The sequence below is a fragment of the Musca vetustissima genome, unplaced genomic scaffold (genome assembly GCF_032173495.1).
Source record: "Musca vetustissima isolate MV318-11 ecotype Yass unplaced genomic scaffold, APGP_CSIRO_Mvet_v1 utg44683, whole genome shotgun sequence".
Taxonomy (NCBI): Eukaryota; Metazoa; Arthropoda; class Insecta; order Diptera; family Muscidae; genus Musca; species Musca vetustissima.
The window spans coordinates 163,745-185,398 of record NW_026880735.1 but is presented as its reverse complement, the minus strand read 5'-3'; the positions used below and the strand labels follow the sequence as shown (position 1 = coordinate 185,398).

Genomic DNA, 21,654 nt, shown 5'->3' with positions numbered 1-21,654 from the left:
ATTTAACAACAACAACTACATTTAACAACAAATAAAATGTATGTAAAGTTAATTATTTATTATTTCTACAAAACAAAATAAACATTGACTTCCACGAATTTGTTTTTCTAATGTCAGACTTTTGGTATTTCTTGTTCAAAACACATACTCACACATGTATTCATACATATATAACAATATCCTAGTCCTTCCCTATACATACATGCTTATTAAATATCCAACAGAGTTTTCATTGTGATAGACAGCCCTCAGTCAACCAGCCAGTATGTTACAACAACAACAGCGAATATATACATAAATACATAACAAGAAAGAATTTGCATGGAATCAAATAATACCAACAACAACTATAATTCTATGTCTATCATAACAAGTTAAGAGACTGTCAGATAGGGAGAGAGAGAACTTATTTAAATATGTCTCACCCACACTCTCTCTCTCCTTTTGTCTGATTTTTAACTTCCTTTTATTCATATTCATCGCATTTGGTGTCCTATTTGGCAAAGCATTGTATGTTATACCCTATGTCCTGCTTAATATTAACAGGGTTGTCCTCATAGGGCAAGTTACTGAGGATCTACTATAAAAGAAGTTCTGATGCCCTTTTTAGGAAAGGGAGATTTTTTCCGGACGGCGATTTCTTCCCCAAGAAAAATGCCTGACGACGAAATGTTTTCTTTAGCTAAAATGTGATGAAAATGTTTTTCTATGAATAAAGTCATAATAATTTTTTTTTTTTTTTAAAGATCTTAAGAACAAATTTTGCATGGAAAAACGAATGATTTCCTCACGCTGACTTTTTCTTCTAGAGAAAGTTAGAAGAGAAGTCTTGATGTTCGATTTTTCCCCATAGACAAAAGTAGCTTTTTTTCTATTAAAAATACTGAAATTTTTTACAGAAAAAATTCTTGTTGACGATTTTTTCTATAGAAAAAATTCCATGATGACGATTTTTTTCTATAGAAAAAAATCCTGATGACGATTTCTTCTATAGAAAAAAATCCTGATGAAGATTTTTTTCTATAGAAAAATCTCCTGATGACGATTTTTTCTATAGAAAAAAAATTCCTGATGACGATTTTTTTTATTGAATAAATTCCTGATGACGATTTTTTCTATAGAAAAAAAATTCCTGATGACGATTTTTTTTATTGAATAAATTCCTGATGACGATTTTTTTTATAGAAAAAAATATCCTGATGACGATTTTTGTCTATAGAAAAAAATATCCTGATGACGATTTTTTTATAGGAAAAAATATCCTGATGACGATTTTTTCTATAGATAAAAATAACCTGATGAAGTTTTTTTTTTTTCTATAGAAAAAATATCGATTTTTTCTATAGAAAAAATTCTTGAAGACGATTTTTTCTTAAAAAAAAATCCTGATGACGATTTTTTTCCTGATGGAAATTGTTTTCTATAGTCCTGGGGATGATTTTTTTCTATAGAAAAAATTCCTGATGACAATTTTTTCTGTAGAAGAATTTCCTGATGATGATTTTTTTCTATAAAAAAAAATCCTGATTATGATTTTTTCTTAAAGAAAAAAATCCTCATGACGATTTTTTCCATAGAAAAAAGATTCTGATGACGATTTTTCTAAAAGAAAATTGTCTATCATCATTTTTTTTCTGATGAAAAATTTTTCTATAGAAAAATTCCTGATGACGATTTTTTGTACTGAAAAATATCCTGATGACGATTTTTCTATAGACAATTTTTCTTAGGAAAACAAGTCCTGAAAACGGTATTTAATAAAAAAAATCCAGGGGATTTTTTCCAATAGAAACAAATCCTGATGACGATTTTTTCTATAGAAAAAATTCCTGATGACGATTTTTTCTATAGAAAAAATTCCTCATGACGATTTTTTCTATAGAAAAAATTCCTAATGACGATTTTTTCTATAGAAAAAATTCCTAATGACGATTTTTTCTATAGAAAAAAAATTCCTGATGACCATTTTTTCTACAGAAAAAATTCCTGATGACGATTTTTCTATAGACAATTTTTCTTAGGAAAACAAGGCCTGAAAACGGTATTTAATAAAAAAAATCCAGGGGATTTTTTCCAATAGAAACAAATCCTGATGACGATTTTTTCTATAGAAAAAATCTCTTCAGACCTTCAACTGAGGTCTGACGATTTTTTCTATAGAAAAAAAAATCATCAGGATCCTGAGGACGATTTTTTCTATAGAAAAAAATCGAGAGGCCGTCAGGACGATTTTTTCTATAGAAAAAATTCCTAATGACGATTTTTTCTATAGAAAAAAAATTCCTGATGACCATTTTTTCTACAGAAAAAATTCCTGATGACGATTTTTCTATAGACAATTTTTCTTAGGAAAACAAGTCCTGAAAACGGTATTTAATAAAAAAAATCCAGGGGATTTTTTCCAATAGAAACAAATCCTGATGACGATTTTTGTCTATAGAAAAAAATATCCTGATGACGATTTTTTTATAGGAAAAAATATCCTGATGCCGATTTTTTCTACGGGTCCCGACGAATTTTTTTCTATAGAAAAAATATCGATTTTTTATAGAAAAAATTCTTCAGGAATCTGAGGACATTATTTTCTTAAAAAAAAGTCATTACTCTGAGAACATTTTTTTCTATAGAAAAAATTCCTGATGACAATTTTTTCTGTAGAAGAATTTCCTGATGATGATTTTTTTCTATAAAAAAAAATCCTGATTATGATTTTTTCTTAAAGAAAAAAATCCTCATGACGATTTTTTCCATAGAAAAAAGATTCTGATGACGATTTTTCTAAAAGAAAATTGTCTATCATCATTTTTTTTCTGATGAAAAATTTTTCTATAGAAAAATTCCTGATGACGATTTTTTGTACTGAAAAATATCCTGATGACGATTTTTCTATAGACAATTTTTCTTAGGAAAACAAGTCCTGAAAACGGTATTTAATAAAAAAAAATCCAGGGGATTTTTTCCAATAGAAACAAATCCTGATGACGATTTTTTCTATAGAAAAAATTCCTGATGACGATTTTTTCTATAGAAAAAATTCCTCATGACGATTTTTTCTATAGAAAAAATTCCTAATGACGATTTTTTCTATAGAAAAAATTCCTAATGACGATTTTTTCTATAGAAAAAAAATTCCTGATGACCATTTTTTCTACAGAAAAAATTCCTGATGACGATTTTTCTATAGACAATTTTTGTTAGGAAAACAAGTCCTGAAAACGGTATTTAATAAAAAAAAATCCAGGGGATTTTTTCCAATAGAAACAAATCCTGATGACGATTTTTTCTATAGAAAAAATTCCTGATGACGATTTTTTCTATAGAAAAAATTCCTCATGACGATTTTTTCTATAGAAAAAATTCCTAATGACGATTTTTTCTATAGAAAAAATTCCTAATGACGATTTTTTCTATAGAAAAAATTCCTAATGACGATTTTTTCTATAGAAAAAAAATTCCTGATGACCATTTTTTCTACAGAAAAAATTCCTGATGACGATTTTTCTATAGACAATTTTTCTTAGGAAAACAAGTCCTGAAAACGGTATTTAATAAAAAAATCCAGGGGATTTTTTCCAATAGAAACAAATCCTGATGACGATTTTTTCTATAGAAACAATTCTGATGACTATTTTTTCTATAGAAAAAATCCTGATGACGATTTTTTCTATAGAAAAAATTCCTGATGACGATTTTTTCTATAGAAAAAAATCCTGATGACGATTTTTTCTATAGAAAAAATCCTGATGACGATTTTTTCTATAGAAAAAAATCCTGATGACGATTTTTTATAGACAATTTTTGTTAGGAAAAAAGTCCTGAAAACGATTTAATAAAAAAAAATTTTTTTCTGAAACAAAATTTTTTTCTATAGAAAACTATCCTGGTGACAATTTTTTCTGTAAAAAAAAAATTCCTGAAGATGATTTTTTTATATAGAAAAAATTCTATGAAAACAATTTTTTTATAGAAAAAATTCGAAAAATTTTTTCCATAAAAAATTCCTGATGACAATTTTTTTTATAAAAAAATATCCTTTTATTTTTTTTTATAAAAAAAATAACCTGATGACGGAGGATAATTTATCCTAAAGAAAAAGCTACGGAAAATCAAAAAAGGTTCTGAAGAAAATATAATTTCTTAATGGTTTTTTCCAAGATCCGAATTATTTCTATAGAAACAAGTTTAGAGGTCCGAATTTTCTTCTATAAATTATTTTGTACTTAAAAGAGAGGCGAATTTTTTCTACAGAAAGAGAGTCCTGATGAAATAATGTTGTTTTATACAAATAATGTTCTCCATAGAAACGTCCTCATGGTCATTGGGAAATTGTTTCTATAGAAAAATATCCTCTTGTTTACTGAGGATTTTTTTCTTTGATATTTTCATGTCCTCCGAATTTTTTTAATAGAAAAAATAGTCCAATTTTTCAACAGAAAGAGTCCTGATGACGAGTGTTCTCCTATAGAAATAATGTTCTCCATAGAAAAGTCCTCATAGTCATTATGAAATTGTTTGTATAGAAAAATATCCTCTAGTTTACTGAGGGCCTATTGAGGGCCTTTTTGTCCTCAAAAGTTTTTCTGTAGAAAAACTCGTCCTTAGATACTTTTCTGCAGAAAGAAATCGCATTAAGAACTTATTTTCTTTGGAAAGAAATCGCCCTCAGAACTTCATCTAGGGAAATTATCGTCCTTAGGTGTAGTTTACAATAGAAAAAAATCGATCTTCGGATGTTTTTTTTTTTTTCAAGGGAGAAATTCAGTCTTCAGGACATTTTTTCAATGGAAAATTTGTCCTCAATTCTCTAAAGAATCATCTAGAATTTTTTATAAAAGAAAAATTGTTCTCCGTGGATTTTTTATTGAACAAAAACTGGACCTCAGGACTTTTTATACTTGGCATTTTTATTATGGGAACAAATTTATGTTGAGGCCTTTAGATAAGAACATTTTTTATCTAGAAAAATATCGTCTTCAGTATTTATTTCATTACGAAAATATTCGGTCCTCAGATATTTTCTATGGAAGTTTTTTTCTCAAGGGGGTTTTCTATAGGAAAACATTCGACCTTTACTTTAGAAACAAATTTTCTGATGCCTTTTTGTAATAGGATTTTCTTACCTAGAAAAATATCGTCCTCAGGAGTTTTTCCATTTAGAAATTAATTGGTTCTTAGGGATTTTTCTATGGGATAGGTTGTATCCTAGTTTTGCACTCTGGACACCAATATTTCTGTGTATTTTTTAAAAAACATATTTTTCTTTAGAAAAATTATCTGTTTCTGAGAGTAACCTTTTTTTCAAACTAAAAACATCTGGCCTGATGGCAACCATGCACTTTGTTTCTTGATTTTTGTTTGTTTTCCTTTATGTTTTTTTATTAACATTTTACTTTATCCTTTCTTTTTCATTTCAGCTCTCTATGTTTACATCTTCCACTCTGACCAATTGCAGCTGAAAACAATCACAAAACGAATTTCCATTAACTAAACATAAAAAATAATAACTACAACTACAACAAATTAATCTAACCATAAAGAATGTGTGTAACGCAGTGGTGAGCATAACAAAATTGAGAGTAAGTGTGGGTGAGCGTAACAGAGAATTCATCATTAAAAACGACTGATAACGGTAGCGTATATGTGTGTGGTGTAACGAAAATTAGTAATAAAATGTAACAGTAAATTAAATCCAAAAGTAATACAATATCCCCCCATTTTAATAATTGTGAAGAGTTGGTGAGCTATCATCCATCCATAAGAGAGTGTTAAGAGTTGTGATAAAAACAAGAGAGAGAAGTGAGAGACAGACTAATACTTTGTAAAAGTGTGAGATTATCTACAGAGAGGTGTTATTTTAATTTTTATTCAGGATTCCCTTTACCATTGGCAACAAATGCAAGCAGCACAGTAACTAATGAACAAACCATATTGACGAAGCAAATTAGGAGCAACACCAACAACAAGAAAACCCTTATTCTCATACATAGAAGCCTCGGCAAAACATCTGTTTCGACGACCTCTATATAACTTTCTTTTTTGCTTATTTTTGTTTTCCACATACTCCGCTCCGAGATTTAATATTCCCTATTCCACACTCTTTGACTCTCTTCGTGGAATTGTTTTTGTTGTATATGGAGCTCAGCTGTTGACCGAGAGAGTGCAAAAAGGGGGAGAACACATTTGAATACAAACAAACAACAATACAAGTGACATGCCCCCCATTTGTTTATGTGTTTAGCAAAAGTCAAGTCAACAATGAGAGCCCAATCTGTCGACATTGCTTTCAATGTGTGTGTGCACAAGTGAAAGACGAAGGGGCAAAACAATCAAATCATAAGAGATAGTGGAGAAACAGCAAAATAAACCCACAAAGACAAGAGACAGTAGTGTTAGCAACAACAACATCATCATCTCGTTCTCATTGTAATCGTCATCGGTTGCAATAACAATAACAACAACAACAACAACCATCACCACCACAAAAAAACCATTGCTGCGTTTATTGTCATATCAACTATCTGTCGGTGGCAGTTCTCGTCCATTTCTCAAAGCCTCTCCCTACCATATTTACGCTCTTCTTCCAAGTACTCGAAAGACACTTTAACTGGAGTGTCAGTGTCGTGGGGTGTTATCGTTATCCTATCCGATATTAAAATGAGTTATTGGTGCCGTTGCCGTTGATAGACACCACTCACAACAGTCAAACAAAAGTAACCAGAGGAGACCACTGACGATGATGTGCAGAGTTTTTTAAGAGATTTGCACGTTTCAATACTCGACAGCAAAAACAAAACAGCCCCAGCAACAATTGCAAGAAGTAGCTCTGAATAAACGGAGCGTAAAGAAATCCGACAGTCAACCAACCAAACAGCGAATATTGTAACCAAACATAAACAAAGCGCAACAACGCGGCACAACTAAATGCACTTCACTACTTGGCCAGCACCCATTATCATCATCGTCAGTAGCAGCAACATCAACACCACCAGCATCGTCATCACATTTGTTGCCATCAGCCACAAGCAATAACAACATCTGTGTTTGCAACAGTTTTCAAAAGAAACCCCAAAACAAAAGCCAGAAAACCAAACCCCCTACAAACACAATTCAAGCCTCTCTCTCTTCGTCGTCTGTCTCACCGAGTGCACGAACGAAAATCAAGCAAAGCAACCAACCGGTAAAATCCCCCCTCACGCCATCCGTTCTTCCGCATCCACAATATTGGTCTCGTCTTGTGTGCAGACAGATAACAAAAACAAAATAAACCGAAACGAAACGAATGTAGCAAAAAACAGGAATAAAAAGAAAAACAAAAACACACCACTACACCACATAAAGACGACGTGAAGAACAACAACAGCAGCAACAAGAAAGAAGAAAATTCGCCAAAAGACAAAAAAATAATAAGACAAGTGATACTTGAAAAATGTCAACGTTCTTAAACAATTTCTTCCCGGCAGGTAAGTCAAAAGCAGATGTTTAATATAAGAGAGAGGGTACTCACATACATATATGTTTATATGTAGGTATTGGTATAAATGTGCTGTATTTTTGTGACGTGATCATAATAGACAGCAAAACAAAATGAAAAAAACACACACAAAAATTAAAGACATAAAGAATGTTACAATTCTTCTATTTATATTCTTCTTTTTAATTGTTTTTTATTATTACTTATTCATTTATGTTTCACCTTAAGTCATTGTATCTTGCTTTTGAAGAGACCAGAGACTGTGAATGCTAAGTGTTGCCAGATGGATTACATTAATAATAAATGAGAACATAATTGTTTTAGAGTGAAATGACCCACTTTAAGCGGTGTACACACTATCATTTTTGACTGTCAGCTTTTTTATCGATTACTGTCCATAACCATTATTTTTGTGGTTGATGAATGACAAACATAAAAAAACAAGCAAAATTTGAGCAAGAGTGCCATTCATATGTGTACACCGGTTATGTTCAAAAAAAAAAAAAACATTGATTATTTTGGTTTTTAAAAAAAATACATTTTAAAGGGTCAGAGGTTTTTTTTCATAATGAAGAGATATTCTGTTAATAATAAACTGTGATTTTTTAACTATTAACTTTCAGAAACTGTCTTATTTAAAAGCATATTTTGGACGATCGGAGGTTTATTTAATAATGTTAATAAAAAAGGTTTAACTCTAGTTTAGTAAAAAATGACCAATGACGGGTAGGGGAGAGCGCTCATAAAATCTTGGTTTAATATTTTTCCGACCCGCAACCACATTTTTGTATATTGCAATCTTGTTCTCTATATGCGTAAACCACTTTGGCTTGCTTTTTCAGTTGTCGAAAAATTGTGCATGGGTGACCATGTTTTCTGTGTATTGTATATTCATTTGGTTGTACGGATCCGGTTAATATGGATTTCTTTTTTAAGGATATAAAAATACATTTCCATTGAGTGGTTTCTTTCATATATATTTATTACAAAAAACGTTATTTTAAATTTCAATAAAAAAATGGGTTTTGGTCCCCGATTTTTTTGAAAAACCGCATAAAAGTCGAACTTTGGTCAAATTATAGTCACTCTCCAATTATAAAAATTGAGTGGTGATATGATGCCCACAAGTTGCATTTTCCAAAATGGAGCGATATGTGGCTGCATCTGTTGTGGATCAAAAGATGTGGGCCTTAGAACCCTACAAAAGCAAGGAAATTCTGTCGCGTAGCCGGTGTTGGTATCCTTCCATGGGAAAAAGTCTTTGAATCTCGGTCAAAGGCCATGCTATTTAAAAGGTGATTCTGTCATGTAGAAAGATTTTCCTTGTTTTTGTAGGGTTCTAAGGCCCATATCTTTTGATCCACAACTTTACAACCAAAAATTATAAAATATTTTATAAGGCTTGAAAGCAAATTTTGGGCATCATATCAGCACTCAATGGGAAGTTATTTTTATAACCTTTAAAAAGATACCCATTTTATATTAACCGGATATAACCGGGTACCAGTACCCGAACTTCCGGGTCAAATAACCAGGTAAAAAAAGATATCCCCATCCCCATATCCCCAAGGAAATAAAAAATCTCCATAATTAGGGAAAAACCAGTGAGCAGAGCAGTATAGTCGGGGCCGACATAACGATACCCTACACAACTAGGACAGAGTTCTAACTTTCTAAAGAAGTTTATTCCGAGCCTGGGAAATATTTCGTGACATTTGCACCCTCTTAGAGGTCAAGAGCACATCTTCCATACACTGACATATTTTATTACTTGTCCAGATTGACTTCAGCGTATGGTGATGATCGGCTTATAACTGTTGCCTATATATCGATTCGAAAAATTGCAAAAAATTAATTTTCGGTCCACTTCATCCCAAAATTATCACCGAAAAATTACAAGCACTGTCCTGGAACTGGAACCCCATGGAAAATTTCAAATCCCCGGCCGAAGGCCGGCTACACAGAAACATTATATTTAGAAGGAGTTTCTGTCGCGTCGCCGTTTTTGTTATCTGTGCATAGGAGAAAGTTATAAATCCCCTGCCGAAGGCCACCTACACAAAAAATATTCTATTTTAAAGTCTGTCCGTAGGTGAAAGTTTTAAAACCAGGCCAACCACCACAAAAAACCATGCTATTTAAAAGGATATTCTGTCATATAGAAACATTTTCCTTGTTTTTGTAGGTCTCATATCTTATAACCTTTAAAATGATACCCATTTTATATTAACCGGATATAACCGGGTACCAGTACCCGAACTTCCGGGTCAAATAACCGGGTAAAAAAGATATCCCCATTTCCCCAAGAAAATAAAAAATCTCCATAATTAGGGAAAAAATACCTACCTCTGGAAAAAAATCAGAAAAATCTGTTCGTTTTTACTAAACTAGAGTTGTTCCTTAATTTTTACACCCTACACAACTATGTTGTCAGGGTATTATAGCGAAATATTGGTCCTAGACCCACCTTTAAGTGTACCAATCGTCATAACTCGACTAGCTGAGTCGATCTAGACAAGTGTGTCCGTCTGACCATTATAATTTTTAAACACGATACAGGCCACAGCTATGGATCAATCTTCATGAAATTTTATATGTACGAAGACCCTATTGTTTTCGGTTAATATTTAGGGACGTCTGATTTTCTGCGCTGCAATTATAGCGCATCGCGAATTTTTAAATGGAGAATATTTTAATCATGCTTGTTTTGATAAAGTCAAATGGACCTTGACTTTTGTGTGAAAAATAAAAAATTAGTATTCTATGGCATATATATTTACCTGAAGGACATGAAGCCGAGATGTCGATAGTATATCCAAGAGGAGTGGTTGACCTTTAAATTGATACCAATTTTATTGTCGTATGTACTCGGTCGGATGTAGGAGTTACACGTAAATATTTACAAGTCCTTACGTATTCAGATATTATTTAGTAACCTATTACCGTGTGGTAATAGGGCGGAAATATAGCGCTGATCGCTTTGAAATGTCCAGTTATGGTCAAGGACAACGCCTATAATTTCCGTTGATGATCAGATGATAATATTAGGATGAAGTCGACCGAAAACTTATTTTTTTAGGGTTATTTTAGAATCGATTTTTAGGCCACAATTATAAGCCGAACATCAGAACACAACCCACGTTAAAGGGAATAGGGATAATTATTGTACTCAATGTTAGTAATATTTGCTGACCTCTAGTCGGTCAAGAGAGTGCAAATATCGCGAAATATTGCCCAGGCTTGGTATTTTTTAGGGGTTTTTTTTTTTTTTTCTTTTTGCCTATTAGCTTTTTTAAAACAACACGCCTTACAAAAGGTAATTGAATATTAGTATCAAAATGCATGCTCTGTCAAGAAAGTTCATCTCGCTTCTTCTATTTTATGGTTTAGTGGGCCCACGCTCGGGACCGTAAGATCTAACACCTTTAGGCTATTTTTGTGGAGCTGTGTTAAAGATCATATCTATACAGACAACCCCTTTTCAATTGACGCATTGGAAGCCAACATTGAAGCATTTATTCGTGAGATACCAAATTCAACCTTCAACAAATCATTGTTAAAAACATTGAACACTTATGACTTAAAAGGCAATTTATTTGTTGATAAATAAATACAACAATTAAAAATCCAAAAATAATTTTCTCTTTTTATCCTTTTTCAATACTGTCTTTTTTCCGCTTTAATAAATTTCATCTATATCTTCTATTTTTGTATTTGGTTTCCTGATTTTTTTTTACTAACCAATGTCACTTTAACCTTTATTTTCACTCTTCTGTTTTGCTTTAAGAAACTATGTCTGTAAAGGAAAAAGAAAATAAACATAATAAATAAGCAGTTTTCTATTTCCATTATTCGTTAAGACAATTTCACATTTCCTTCGCATATGTTTGTCATACAAACAAACAAACAACCCTACATTGTCGTTGGTTCTAAATCACTTCAGTTCAAATGTGATACTTATAAACATTTACTTATATAAATATTGTATTTCCCAGTGGTATATAAATGAATTTATGTATGTAGTTATATACTTTTGCAGATGTCAGCAACAGGTTGTCGTGTCGCATACATACATATTTAATTTTGCAACCTTATAAGAATTTCTTAAGTTTTTCAAATAAGTATATGGACATTGGAGTCATAAAAACATAATTAGAGTGTTAGTTAAATGAAAATAAGAAATAAAAATATAAAGGCGAAAAACTTCTAATGGAGAGGGAATAAGGTCATCTAGTTGTTTATAAAAAATCATGGATAGGACCAACTCATACCAAAAATGACCTATAATGAATGATTTCTAATACCTACTATGAACAAGACTTACGGGTTTCTATGAAGACACTTCTACGATCTTCTACGAAAAACACTTTCTGGTCTTTTGATCTGTTCTAATAATGAAAATTCCTGTTCCTGTTTAATAATAAAAATTCGAATATTTATTCCCAAAAATGGTTCAATTATTTACCCAAGTATTTTTTAGCGTGCTGTAAACATATTTTAATGGACCTAAATCTATTGTCGAAGTACTATGTATTTTAAACCGTATCTCCCGATTTATGGTATTCTGTATCCATTGTCCACATTTTAAAATCAAATTGCTTATAATTTGCCACAGGTAGTGCTCAATGTGAAGAAAATAAACTTGGAAAAATGTGGCAGCGTAGGTCAATCTTAGTCTTAAAAAAACTTCTTTAATAATCCACATCTATGGGATTCAAGGTCCCTGAAGAAGTCTTGTTAAAAAATCTTATGGGTCCGAAGGTCTTTGAAAAAATCTTTTTAAAAAAAATACCCGCTTATGACTCCTCGCTTATGGTTCTCGGGGTCCTTGAAGATCTCTAGTTTAAAAAAATCGATGTTTAAGGCTATGTCGGTCCTTGAAATTTTTTCTTTTAAAAAAATCGATGTTTATGGCTATGTTGGTCCCTGAAATTTCTTATTTAAAAAAATACGCTTATGGATCTGTTCGTCCTTGAAATTTCTTCTTTAAAAATACATTTATGGATCTGTTCGTCCTTGAAATTTCTTCTTTAAAAAATCTTATGCATCTGTTGGTCATTGAAAATTTGTCTTTAAAAATGTACTCTTATGGATCTGTTGGTCCTTTAAAAATCCACGCTTATGGTTCTCAGGTTCCTTGAAAAAAATCTTCTATAAAATATTCAAGCCTATTGTTCTCGGGGTCCATGAAATAAATCTTCTTTAAAAAATCCACACTTATAGTTCTCGGGGTCCTTGAAAAAATCTTCTTTAAAAATCCACGCTTATGGTTCTCGGGGTCCTTGAAAAAATCTTTCTTTTAAAATCCACGCTTATGGTTTTCGGGGTCCTTGAAAAATCTTTCTTTAAAAATTCACGCTAATGGTTCTCGGGGCCCTTGAAAAAATCTTCTTTAAAAGTCCACGCTAATGGTTCTCGGGGCCCTTGAAAAAATCTTCTTTAAAAGTCCACGCTTATGGTTTTCGGGGTCCTTGAAAAAAATCTTTCTTTAAAAATCCACGCTTATGGTTCTCGGGGTCCTTGAAAAAATCTTCTATAAAAATCCACGCTTATGGTTCTCGGAGTCCTTGAAAATTTTTATTTTAAAAAATATACGCCTATTGTTCTTAGTGTCCTTGAAAAATTCAGCATTAAAAAAACAACGCTTATGATTCTTGAGGCCTTTAAAAATTTTGATTTAAAATTTTGATTGAATTTTGATTTGGTTCCCGGGGTCCTTGAAAAAATCTTCTTTAAAAAAATCCACGCTTATGGTTCCCGGGGTCCTTGAAAAAATCTTCTTTAAAAAAATCCACGCTTATGGTTCCCGGGGTCCTTGAAAAAATCTTCTTTAAAAAAATCCACGCTTATGGTTCCCGGGGTCCTTGAAAAAATCTTCTTTAAAACATCCACGCTTATGGTTCTCGGGGTCCTTGGTTCTTGGGTTCTTTGGGTCTTTAAAAACATTAATTTAAAAAATCCACGCTTATGGTTCCCGGGGTCCTTGAAAAAATCTTCTTTAAAAAAAATCCACGCTTATGGTTCCCGGGGTCCTTGAAAAAATCTTCTTTAAAAAAATCCACACTTATGGTTCCCGGGATCCTTGAAAAAATCTTCTTTAAAAAATTCACGCTTATGATTCACGGCGTCCTTGAAAAAATCTTCTTTAAAAAAATCCACGATTATGGTTTTCAGGTTCCTTGAAAAAATCTTCTTTAAAAAAATCCACGATTATGGTTTTCAGGTTCCTTGAAAAAAATCTTCTTTAAAAAATCCAAACCTATCTACGCCTATGGTTCTGGGTGTCCTTGAAAAATGCAGCATTAAAAAACTACGGTTATGATTCTTGGGGCCTTTAAAAATTTTGATTTAAAAAATCTACGATTATGGTTCTCGGGGTCCTTGAAAAAAATCTTCCTTAAAAAAATCCATGCCTATGGTTCGCGGGGTCCTTGAAAAAATCTGCTTTAAAAAATCCACACTTATGGTTCTCGGGGTCCTTGATAAACATTTTTTAAAAAGTCCAACATGTCGGTCGGGATTCATTAAAAAATCGATGTATATGGATCTCTTGGTTCTTGAAAATTCTGCTTTAAAAAGTCCACACATATGGTTCTCGGGGTCCTTTAAAAAATCGACGATGTCGGGTTTCTTGAAAAAATCCACGTTTATGGCTCTCTTAGTCCTTGAATTAAAAAAATGCTGGTCCTTGAGAAACCCTTCTGAAAACTTCTTCTTAAAATATATTTTTGGTTCTTCTTATTGCTGGGCTATTCCTCTAAAAAATCTTATTTAAGAAATTGAGGCGGTTAGTCCTTGAAAAATGCTTCATAAAAATATCCAGGTTTATGGCTTAAGCTCAGTTTTTCCTACCTGATGGTCCTTGAATTGTTTTTCTTTAACAAATCCTCGGAGTCCTAGAAAAATCCACGCTTATGGTCTTGGGTCCTTGAAAATAATCTTCATTAAAAAATCCACGCTTATGTTTCTTGGGTCCTTGAAAAATAATCTTCTTTAAAAAATCCAAGCTTATGTTTCTTGGGTCCTTGAAAAATAATCTTCTCTAAAAAATCCACGCTTATGGTTATCGAGGTCATTGAAAAGAATATTCTTTAAAAATTCCACCATGTCGGTCAAGGTTCATTAAAAAATCGAAGTATATGTCTCTTAAAAAAATCCACACTTATGGTTCTCGGGGTTCTTTAAAAAATCCACACGATGTCGGGGTTCTTGAAAAAATCTAAGTTTATGGCTCTCTAGGTCCTTGAATTTGAGAACAATTTTGGTCCTTAAGAAACACTTCTGAAAAATTCGTCTTAAAATATATTTTTGGTTCTTCTTATTGCTGGGCTATTCCTCTAAAAAATCTTATTTAAGAAATTCAGGCTTATGAATAAGTTAGTCCTTGAAAAATGCTTCTTCAAAAAATTGAGGTTTATGGCTTAAGCTCAGTTATCTTATTCCTTCCTGGTGGTCCTTGAAATGTTTTTCTGTAATAAATCCTCTAGATCCTTAAAAAAGTCTACTTAAAAATCATTCTAGTCCTTAAAAAAACTTTTTTTTAAATCCAAGCTTATGGATCTCATTGGCATCTCGAAAAATGTTTCTTTAAAAACTTCAAGCTTACGACTCTCATGGTTCGTGAAATATGTTTCTTTAAAACTCCACGCTTATTACAATATTTGTCCTTAAAAAAATTTTTTTTCGAAAAATATACGCTTATGGGTATTAAGATCCTTGAAAATTCTACTGTACAAATTCCAAGCTCTGATATTCCTTGAAACAACAATCCCTCAAAATCGGTAAAAATCCATGCTTTCTTGGCTATGAATATCCTACGCTGAAACAGAACATTCTCTCATAAATCCAAATTTAAAGGATATCACCATCCCCGTTTGACTACAATAAGTGGAGTTTTTTTTTTTTGCCTGCAGCAATTCCCATTTCAATTGAATTCTTCATCCAAATAAATGTTATTTCGGTTTGGAATAAATTGTGTTGCTTAGTTTTTTTTTCAATATTTGCTAAATGCATAACAAAGTGGAGCAAGAAAAATAAATGAGGAAAGGTACGGGTGGATAACTCTTCTGTGGTTGTAGTTCGTCCCATTTGTTATGCGCACCAATTTTTCTTTTGTATGCAGAATTCTAAAAACAGAATACAAGTCTTTGTAAAAAAGTTGTTGTTGTTGTGGTTATTTCTCTTCAGTTTTTTTCTTTTGTAAATGCATAAATATTTTTTTTTTGTAAATGTAAATATAAAATTGTGTTTCCATTGTGTGTTCGATAAACAAAATAAATATATGCATGATTGCATTTCATAGGCAATTCTGAAATTCTGATTGAAATTGAATTTGGAAGGAATGAAATAAACTGAATGCAAATAGGGGTTATAGGTGAGTGGAGCTAAAAAATATATTTTTAGAATTTAAATTTTTTAGAGCATATTGGGTATTTTTATATTGTTACTATTTAATAATATTTATAGACTACTTTACATATTTCCCTATTCAAAATTTCCTAGTTATTACCCCTTCTCACTGTCATTGTCGATCATTTGAACTTCATGGAATAGCTCGACTGTTTATGTTGCACATCAACATTATTTACTGCTTCTCAGTCATTTATTTCAACAAACAACAAAAGGAATCCTGAAATTCGAAACCAGTTCCATTTACAATTTTTTGTTGTTTTTGTTACAACAAGGTACTTCTTGACTTTTGCAGCAACATTTGTCCAAACATTGTGTAAATCGATCAGTTTTTTTTTTCAGTTCTTACTACAAATCCAGTTTTAATTCAGATCGGGTTTTTTTGTTTACATTTATGGATCAGTGACTACCTACCATCCCGAACTCTGAGAAATGATAAACAAAAGAAAATCACAACTGGAAACATTTTTAACCGGAAATCGGATCTCTTTACTGCGCCTGCCTCCTTCATGGCATGGTGTGGTGTGTGAACTGTTCTTAACTTGATCAATGTTGTCTTTATTCTGACAGATACACTGCGTATCATAACTATAGACGCACCCTTAATTCAATTGGTATGTTGGTTGAGAAATAAAATGGACCCATTAAGTTATTGTTCACAATAAAACGATCAAAAACACATATTATTGAACAAAAATAATTAATTTATTTTTTATGGTTTCGCCGAATTCTGCACTTTCAAAATTGCTGGTGTTGCATAACTATAGACGCACTTTTACAAAATTAGAAAAATTAATTTTTTTAAACTTCAATAAAATAAAATAACTTTTATAAATAATGGGTAGGGCCTCCCTTATTTTGAATAAGTTCAAAAATGTTATCCATTACACTGTTGATCAAAATTATTCGCAAGTCTTCATCGATTGACCGCCATTCATCGAAAATCACTTCTTGGAGGTAAAATACAGTTTGGTATTGGAGGTTTTCGGCATAGACACGTTGAGTCAAGATTCCACACATGTTCTCGATCGGATTCTGGTCGGAAATTTTAATATTTTTCGATTTTAACCATACTTGAGTATGGCGACTTTTATGAACTGGTGCGTTGTCCTGCTAAAAAACGAGTCCTTGATTGTTGCTACTTTCCCAAAATTGCAATAATTTGTCTTCCAAGACTTGAACGTACTCCATTGAATTCATCCGACAACATGGAAATGTCAAATAAAGGCTATAAAATGCTCACAAGGCCACTAAGGAACCGCCACCGAAATATCGTATTAAGAAATAACGATATTTCGGTAACCGCCACCTTGGGAGCATTTTATAGCCACGGAATGCTTTATTTGACATTTCATGTTGTCGGATGAATTCAATGGAGTACGTTCAAGTCTTGGAAGACAAATTATTGCAATTTTGGGAAAGTAGCAACAATCAAGGACTCGTTTTTTAGCAGGACAACGCACCAGTTCATAAAAGTCGCCATACTCAAGTATGGTTAAAATCGAAAAATATTAAAATTTCCGACCAGAATCCGATCGAGAACATGTGTGGAATCTTGACTCATCGTGTCTATGCCGAAAACCTCCAATACCAAACTGTATTTTACCTCCAAGAAGTGATTTTCGATGAATGGCGGTCAATCGATGAAGACTTGCGAATAATTTTGATCAACAGTGTAATGGATAAAATTTTTGAACTTATTCAAAATAAGGGAGGCCCTACCCATTATTTATAAAAGTTATTTTATTTTATTGAAGTTTAAAAAAATTAATTTTTCTAATTTTGTAAAAGTGCGTCTATAGTTATGCAACACCAGCAATTTTGAAAGTGTAGAATTCGGCGAAACCATAAAGAATAAATTAATTATTTTTGTTCAATAATATGTGTTTTTGATCGTTTTATTGTGAACAATAACTTAATGGGTCCATTTTATTTCTCAACTAACATACCAATTGAATTAAGGGTGCGTCTATAGTTATGATACGCAGTGTATAGTACCTGTTTACTACCACTTTTTGACTTTCCTCTGGTTTGTTTTGGTGTGTCGATCGTAACAAAAAAAATCAACTTTGTTGATATTGTGCATTCATTCTCAACAATCTTCAGCTGTTGCCTCCTGGTATGATAAACATCTTGCAACATTGTGGAGTCAACAGAAACCTGTTCTACCGTAACAATGTGTGTTAAAGGCAAAAAAGTAATAAAAAGGTGTAGATAGATAAAAGTGATAAAGAATATGCACAAGATGAAGAATATAAATAAATCCAATAGAAGACCCTTCGATATGAAGGAATTCTTTGGAGGAAACCCTTTTAGGGTTTCCATGAAGTTTTTTCAAGGCCGAAATAGTGGATTTTTAAAATTGTCCTTCAAGGACTAAAAGTGGTTTAAATGCGGATTTTTAACAATTATTTATCAAGAACTGTCAGAGCTTTAAGCTTGCATTTTTTATACATTTTTCTAAACGGGGATTTCTGGCGGCGATTATTCTAAAGGATAATTTTTTCAAAGCCCACCAGAGCTTTAAGTGTGGATATTTTAAGCAATATTTTTTCAAGGATTAACAGAGCTTTAAGCGTGGATTTTTTAAAGAATATTTTTTCAAGTATTAAAATAGCTTTAAGCTTGGATTTTTAAAATAACATTTTTACAAGGATTAAAAGAGATTTAAGTTTAGATTTTTTAAAGGATATTTTTTCAAGGATTAACACAGCTTTAAGTTTGAGTTTTTTTAACAAATTTTTTTTTTTTTCAAGGATCAATAGAACTTTGAGCTTGGATTTTTTTTTTAATAAATTTTTTTTCAAGAATCAACAAAACTTTGAGCGTGGATTTTTTTAAATAAAATTTTTTTCAAGGATCAACAGAACTTTGGGCGTGGATTTTTTAAATAATATTTTTGAAGGGATCAACAGAGCTTTAAATGTGGATTTTTTAAAGAATATTTTTTTAAAGGATCAAAAGAGCTTTAAGTTTAGATATTTTTTCAAGGATTAACGCAGCTTTAAGTTTAAATTTTTTTAATAATTTTTTTTCAAGGGTCAACAGAACTTTGAGCGTGGATTTCTTTAAATAAAATTTTTTTCAAGAAACTTTGAGCGTGGATTTTTTAAATTATATTTTTGAAAGGATCAACAGAGCTTTAAGCCTTGATTTTTTAAAGAATATTTTTTGAAAGGATCAAAAGAGCTTTCAGCTTGGATTTTTTAAAGAATATTTTTGAAAGGATCAACAGAGCTTTAAGCGTGGATTTTTTAAAGAATATTTTTTGAAAAGATCAAAAGAGCTTTCAGCTTGGATTTTTTAAAGAATATTTTTCAAGGATTAACAGACCTTTAAGCTTGGATTTTTTAAAGAATATTTTTTCAAGGTCAAAAGAGCTTTCAGCTTGGATTTTTTAATGAATATTTTTTCAAGGATTAACAGACCTTTAAACTTGGATTTTTTAAAGAAGATTAAGAGCTTTAAGCGTGGATTTTTTAAAGAAGATTAAGAGCTTTAAGCGTGGATTTTTTAAAGATCAACAGGGCTTTAAACGTGGATTTTTTTAAAGGATCAACACAGCTTTGAGCGTGGATTTTTCAAAGGATCAACAGAGCTTTAAACGTGGATTTTTTAAAGGATCAACAGAGCTTTAAACGTGGCTTTTTTAAAGAAGATTAACTGAGCTTTAAACGTGGATTTTTTAAAGAAGATTAGCAGAGTTTTAAAGAATGTTTTTTTTTTCAAGGTTAGCAGAGCTTTAAGTGTGGATTTTTAAAGAAGATTTTTTCAAGGATAAACAGAGCTCTAAGTGTGGATTTTTAAAGAAGATTAGCAGAGCTTGGATTTTTTAAAGGATCAACATAGCTTTAAGCGTGGATTTTTAATGAAGATTATCAGAGCTTTAAGCGTGGATTTTTTAAAGAACATTAACAGAGCTTTAAGCGTGGATTTTCTAAAGAAGATCAACAGAGCTTTAAGCGTGGATTTTTGAAAGAAGATTAACCGAGCTTTAGGCGTGGATTTTTCAAAGAATTATTTAAGTGTGGATTTTTTTTAAAGATTAACAGAGTTTTTTTTTTAAAGATTATCTTTAAGCGTTTTTTTTTAGAGATTAACAAGATTAGCAGAGCTTTAAGTGTGGATTTTTAAAGAAGATTAGCAGAGCTTGGATTTTTTAAAGGATCAACATAGCTTTAAGCGTGGATTTTTAATGAAGATTATCAGAGCTTTAAGCGTGGATTTTTTAAAGAACATTAACAGCTTTAAGCGTGGATTTTTTAAAGGATCAACATAGCTTTAAGCGATTTTTAATGAAGATTAAAGAAGATTTAAGCAACAGAGCTTTATTTTTAAAGCGTGGATTTTCTAAAGAAGATCAACAGAGCTTTAAGCGTGGATTTTTGAAAGAAGATTAACCGAGCTTTAGGCGTGGATTTTTCAAAGAAGATTAACAGAGCTTTAAGTGTGGATTTTTTTTAAAGATTAACAGAGCTTTAAGTGTGGATTTTTTTTAAAGATTAACAGATCTTTAAGCGTTGATTTTTTTAGAGATTAACAGAGCTTTAAGCAGGAATTTTATACAGAAGATTAACAGAGCTTTACGCCTGAATTTTTTAAAGAAGATTAACAGAGCTTTAAGCGTGGGTTTTTTAAAGAACATTAACAGAACTTTAAGCGTGGGTTTTTTAAAGAACATTAACAGAGCTTTAAGCGTGGATTTTTTAAAGAACATTAACAGAGCTTCAAGCGTGGATTTTTTAAAGAACATTAACAGAGCTTCAAGCGTGGATTTTTTAAAGAATATTAACAGAGCTTTAAGGGTGGATTATTTAGAGAACATTGACAGAGCTTTAAGCGTGGATTATTTAAAGAACATAGACAGAGCTTTAAGCGTGAATTTTTAAAGAACATTAACAGAGCTTTAAGCGTGAATTTTTAAAGAACATTAACAGAGCTTTAAGCGTGGATTTTTTAAAGAAGATTAACAGAGCTTTGAGCGTGGATTTTTTAAAGAACATTAACAGAGCTTTAAGCGTGGATTTTTTGAAGAAGATTAGCAGAGCATTAGGCGTGGATTTTTTTAAAAAAAGATTAGCAGAGCATTAGGCGTGGATTTTTTGAAAAAAGGTTAGCAGAGCATTAGGCGTGGATTTTTTGAAGGTTTTTTGAAGATTTGAAGATTAGCAGAGCTTTAAGCGTGGATTTTTTGAAGATTTGAAGATTAGCAGAGCTTTAAGCGTGGATTTTTTGAAGAAGATTAGCAGAGCTTTAAGCGTGGATTTTTTGAAGAAGATTAGCAGAGCATTAAGCGTAGATTTTTTGAAGAAGATTGGCAGAGCTTTAAGCGTGGATTAACATTAAAAAACGTAGAGTTTTAAATAATATTATTTTCAAGATTAACAGAGATTTAAGCGTAGATTTTTTTAAATTAAAGCGTGGATTTTTTTAAATAATATTTTTTCAAGGACCAACAAAGCGTGTATTTTTTAGATAATATGTTTTCAAGGACCAACAAAGCGTGGATTTTTGAAAATAATATTTTTTCGTCGATTTTTTTTTCATTTATTTAATAAATACATTGATTAAATTGTTACAAAAAAGTTTTTCCTTTGAACACTTGAACTCAGGGATATAAAAACTTAACCGAAATACTTCATTACATTATTTTTTTTTCGAAAGCACTTGTGCAATTAAACGCCCAATTAAATAAAGCAATTCCATGTTTTACACAGACACACATACATTCACATATATATGTATGTATGTAGATGCGTACTTGATACGTTATA

The 21,654-nt window shown here is 31.5% G+C and overlaps 2 protein-coding genes across 2 annotated transcripts in view; one reads left to right on the top strand and one right to left on the bottom strand.

Annotated features, from left to right (window-relative positions):
• LOC133326553 (uncharacterized) overlaps positions 1-21,654 on the bottom strand; it is a 119,697-nt gene that overhangs the window by 19,663 nt on the left and 78,380 nt on the right. The window lies entirely within an intron of this gene.
• Positions 7,371-21,654, top strand: part of LOC133326547 (PAN2-PAN3 deadenylation complex subunit PAN3) — a 75,272-nt gene continuing 60,988 nt past the window's right edge. Inside the window, exon 1 of the mRNA XM_061535175.1 lies at positions 7,371-7,460. Coding sequence (XP_061391159.1) covers positions 7,427-7,460 — 34 coding nt within the window. The 5' untranslated portion in view covers positions 7,371-7,426. The remainder of the gene's footprint in view (positions 7,461-21,654) is intronic.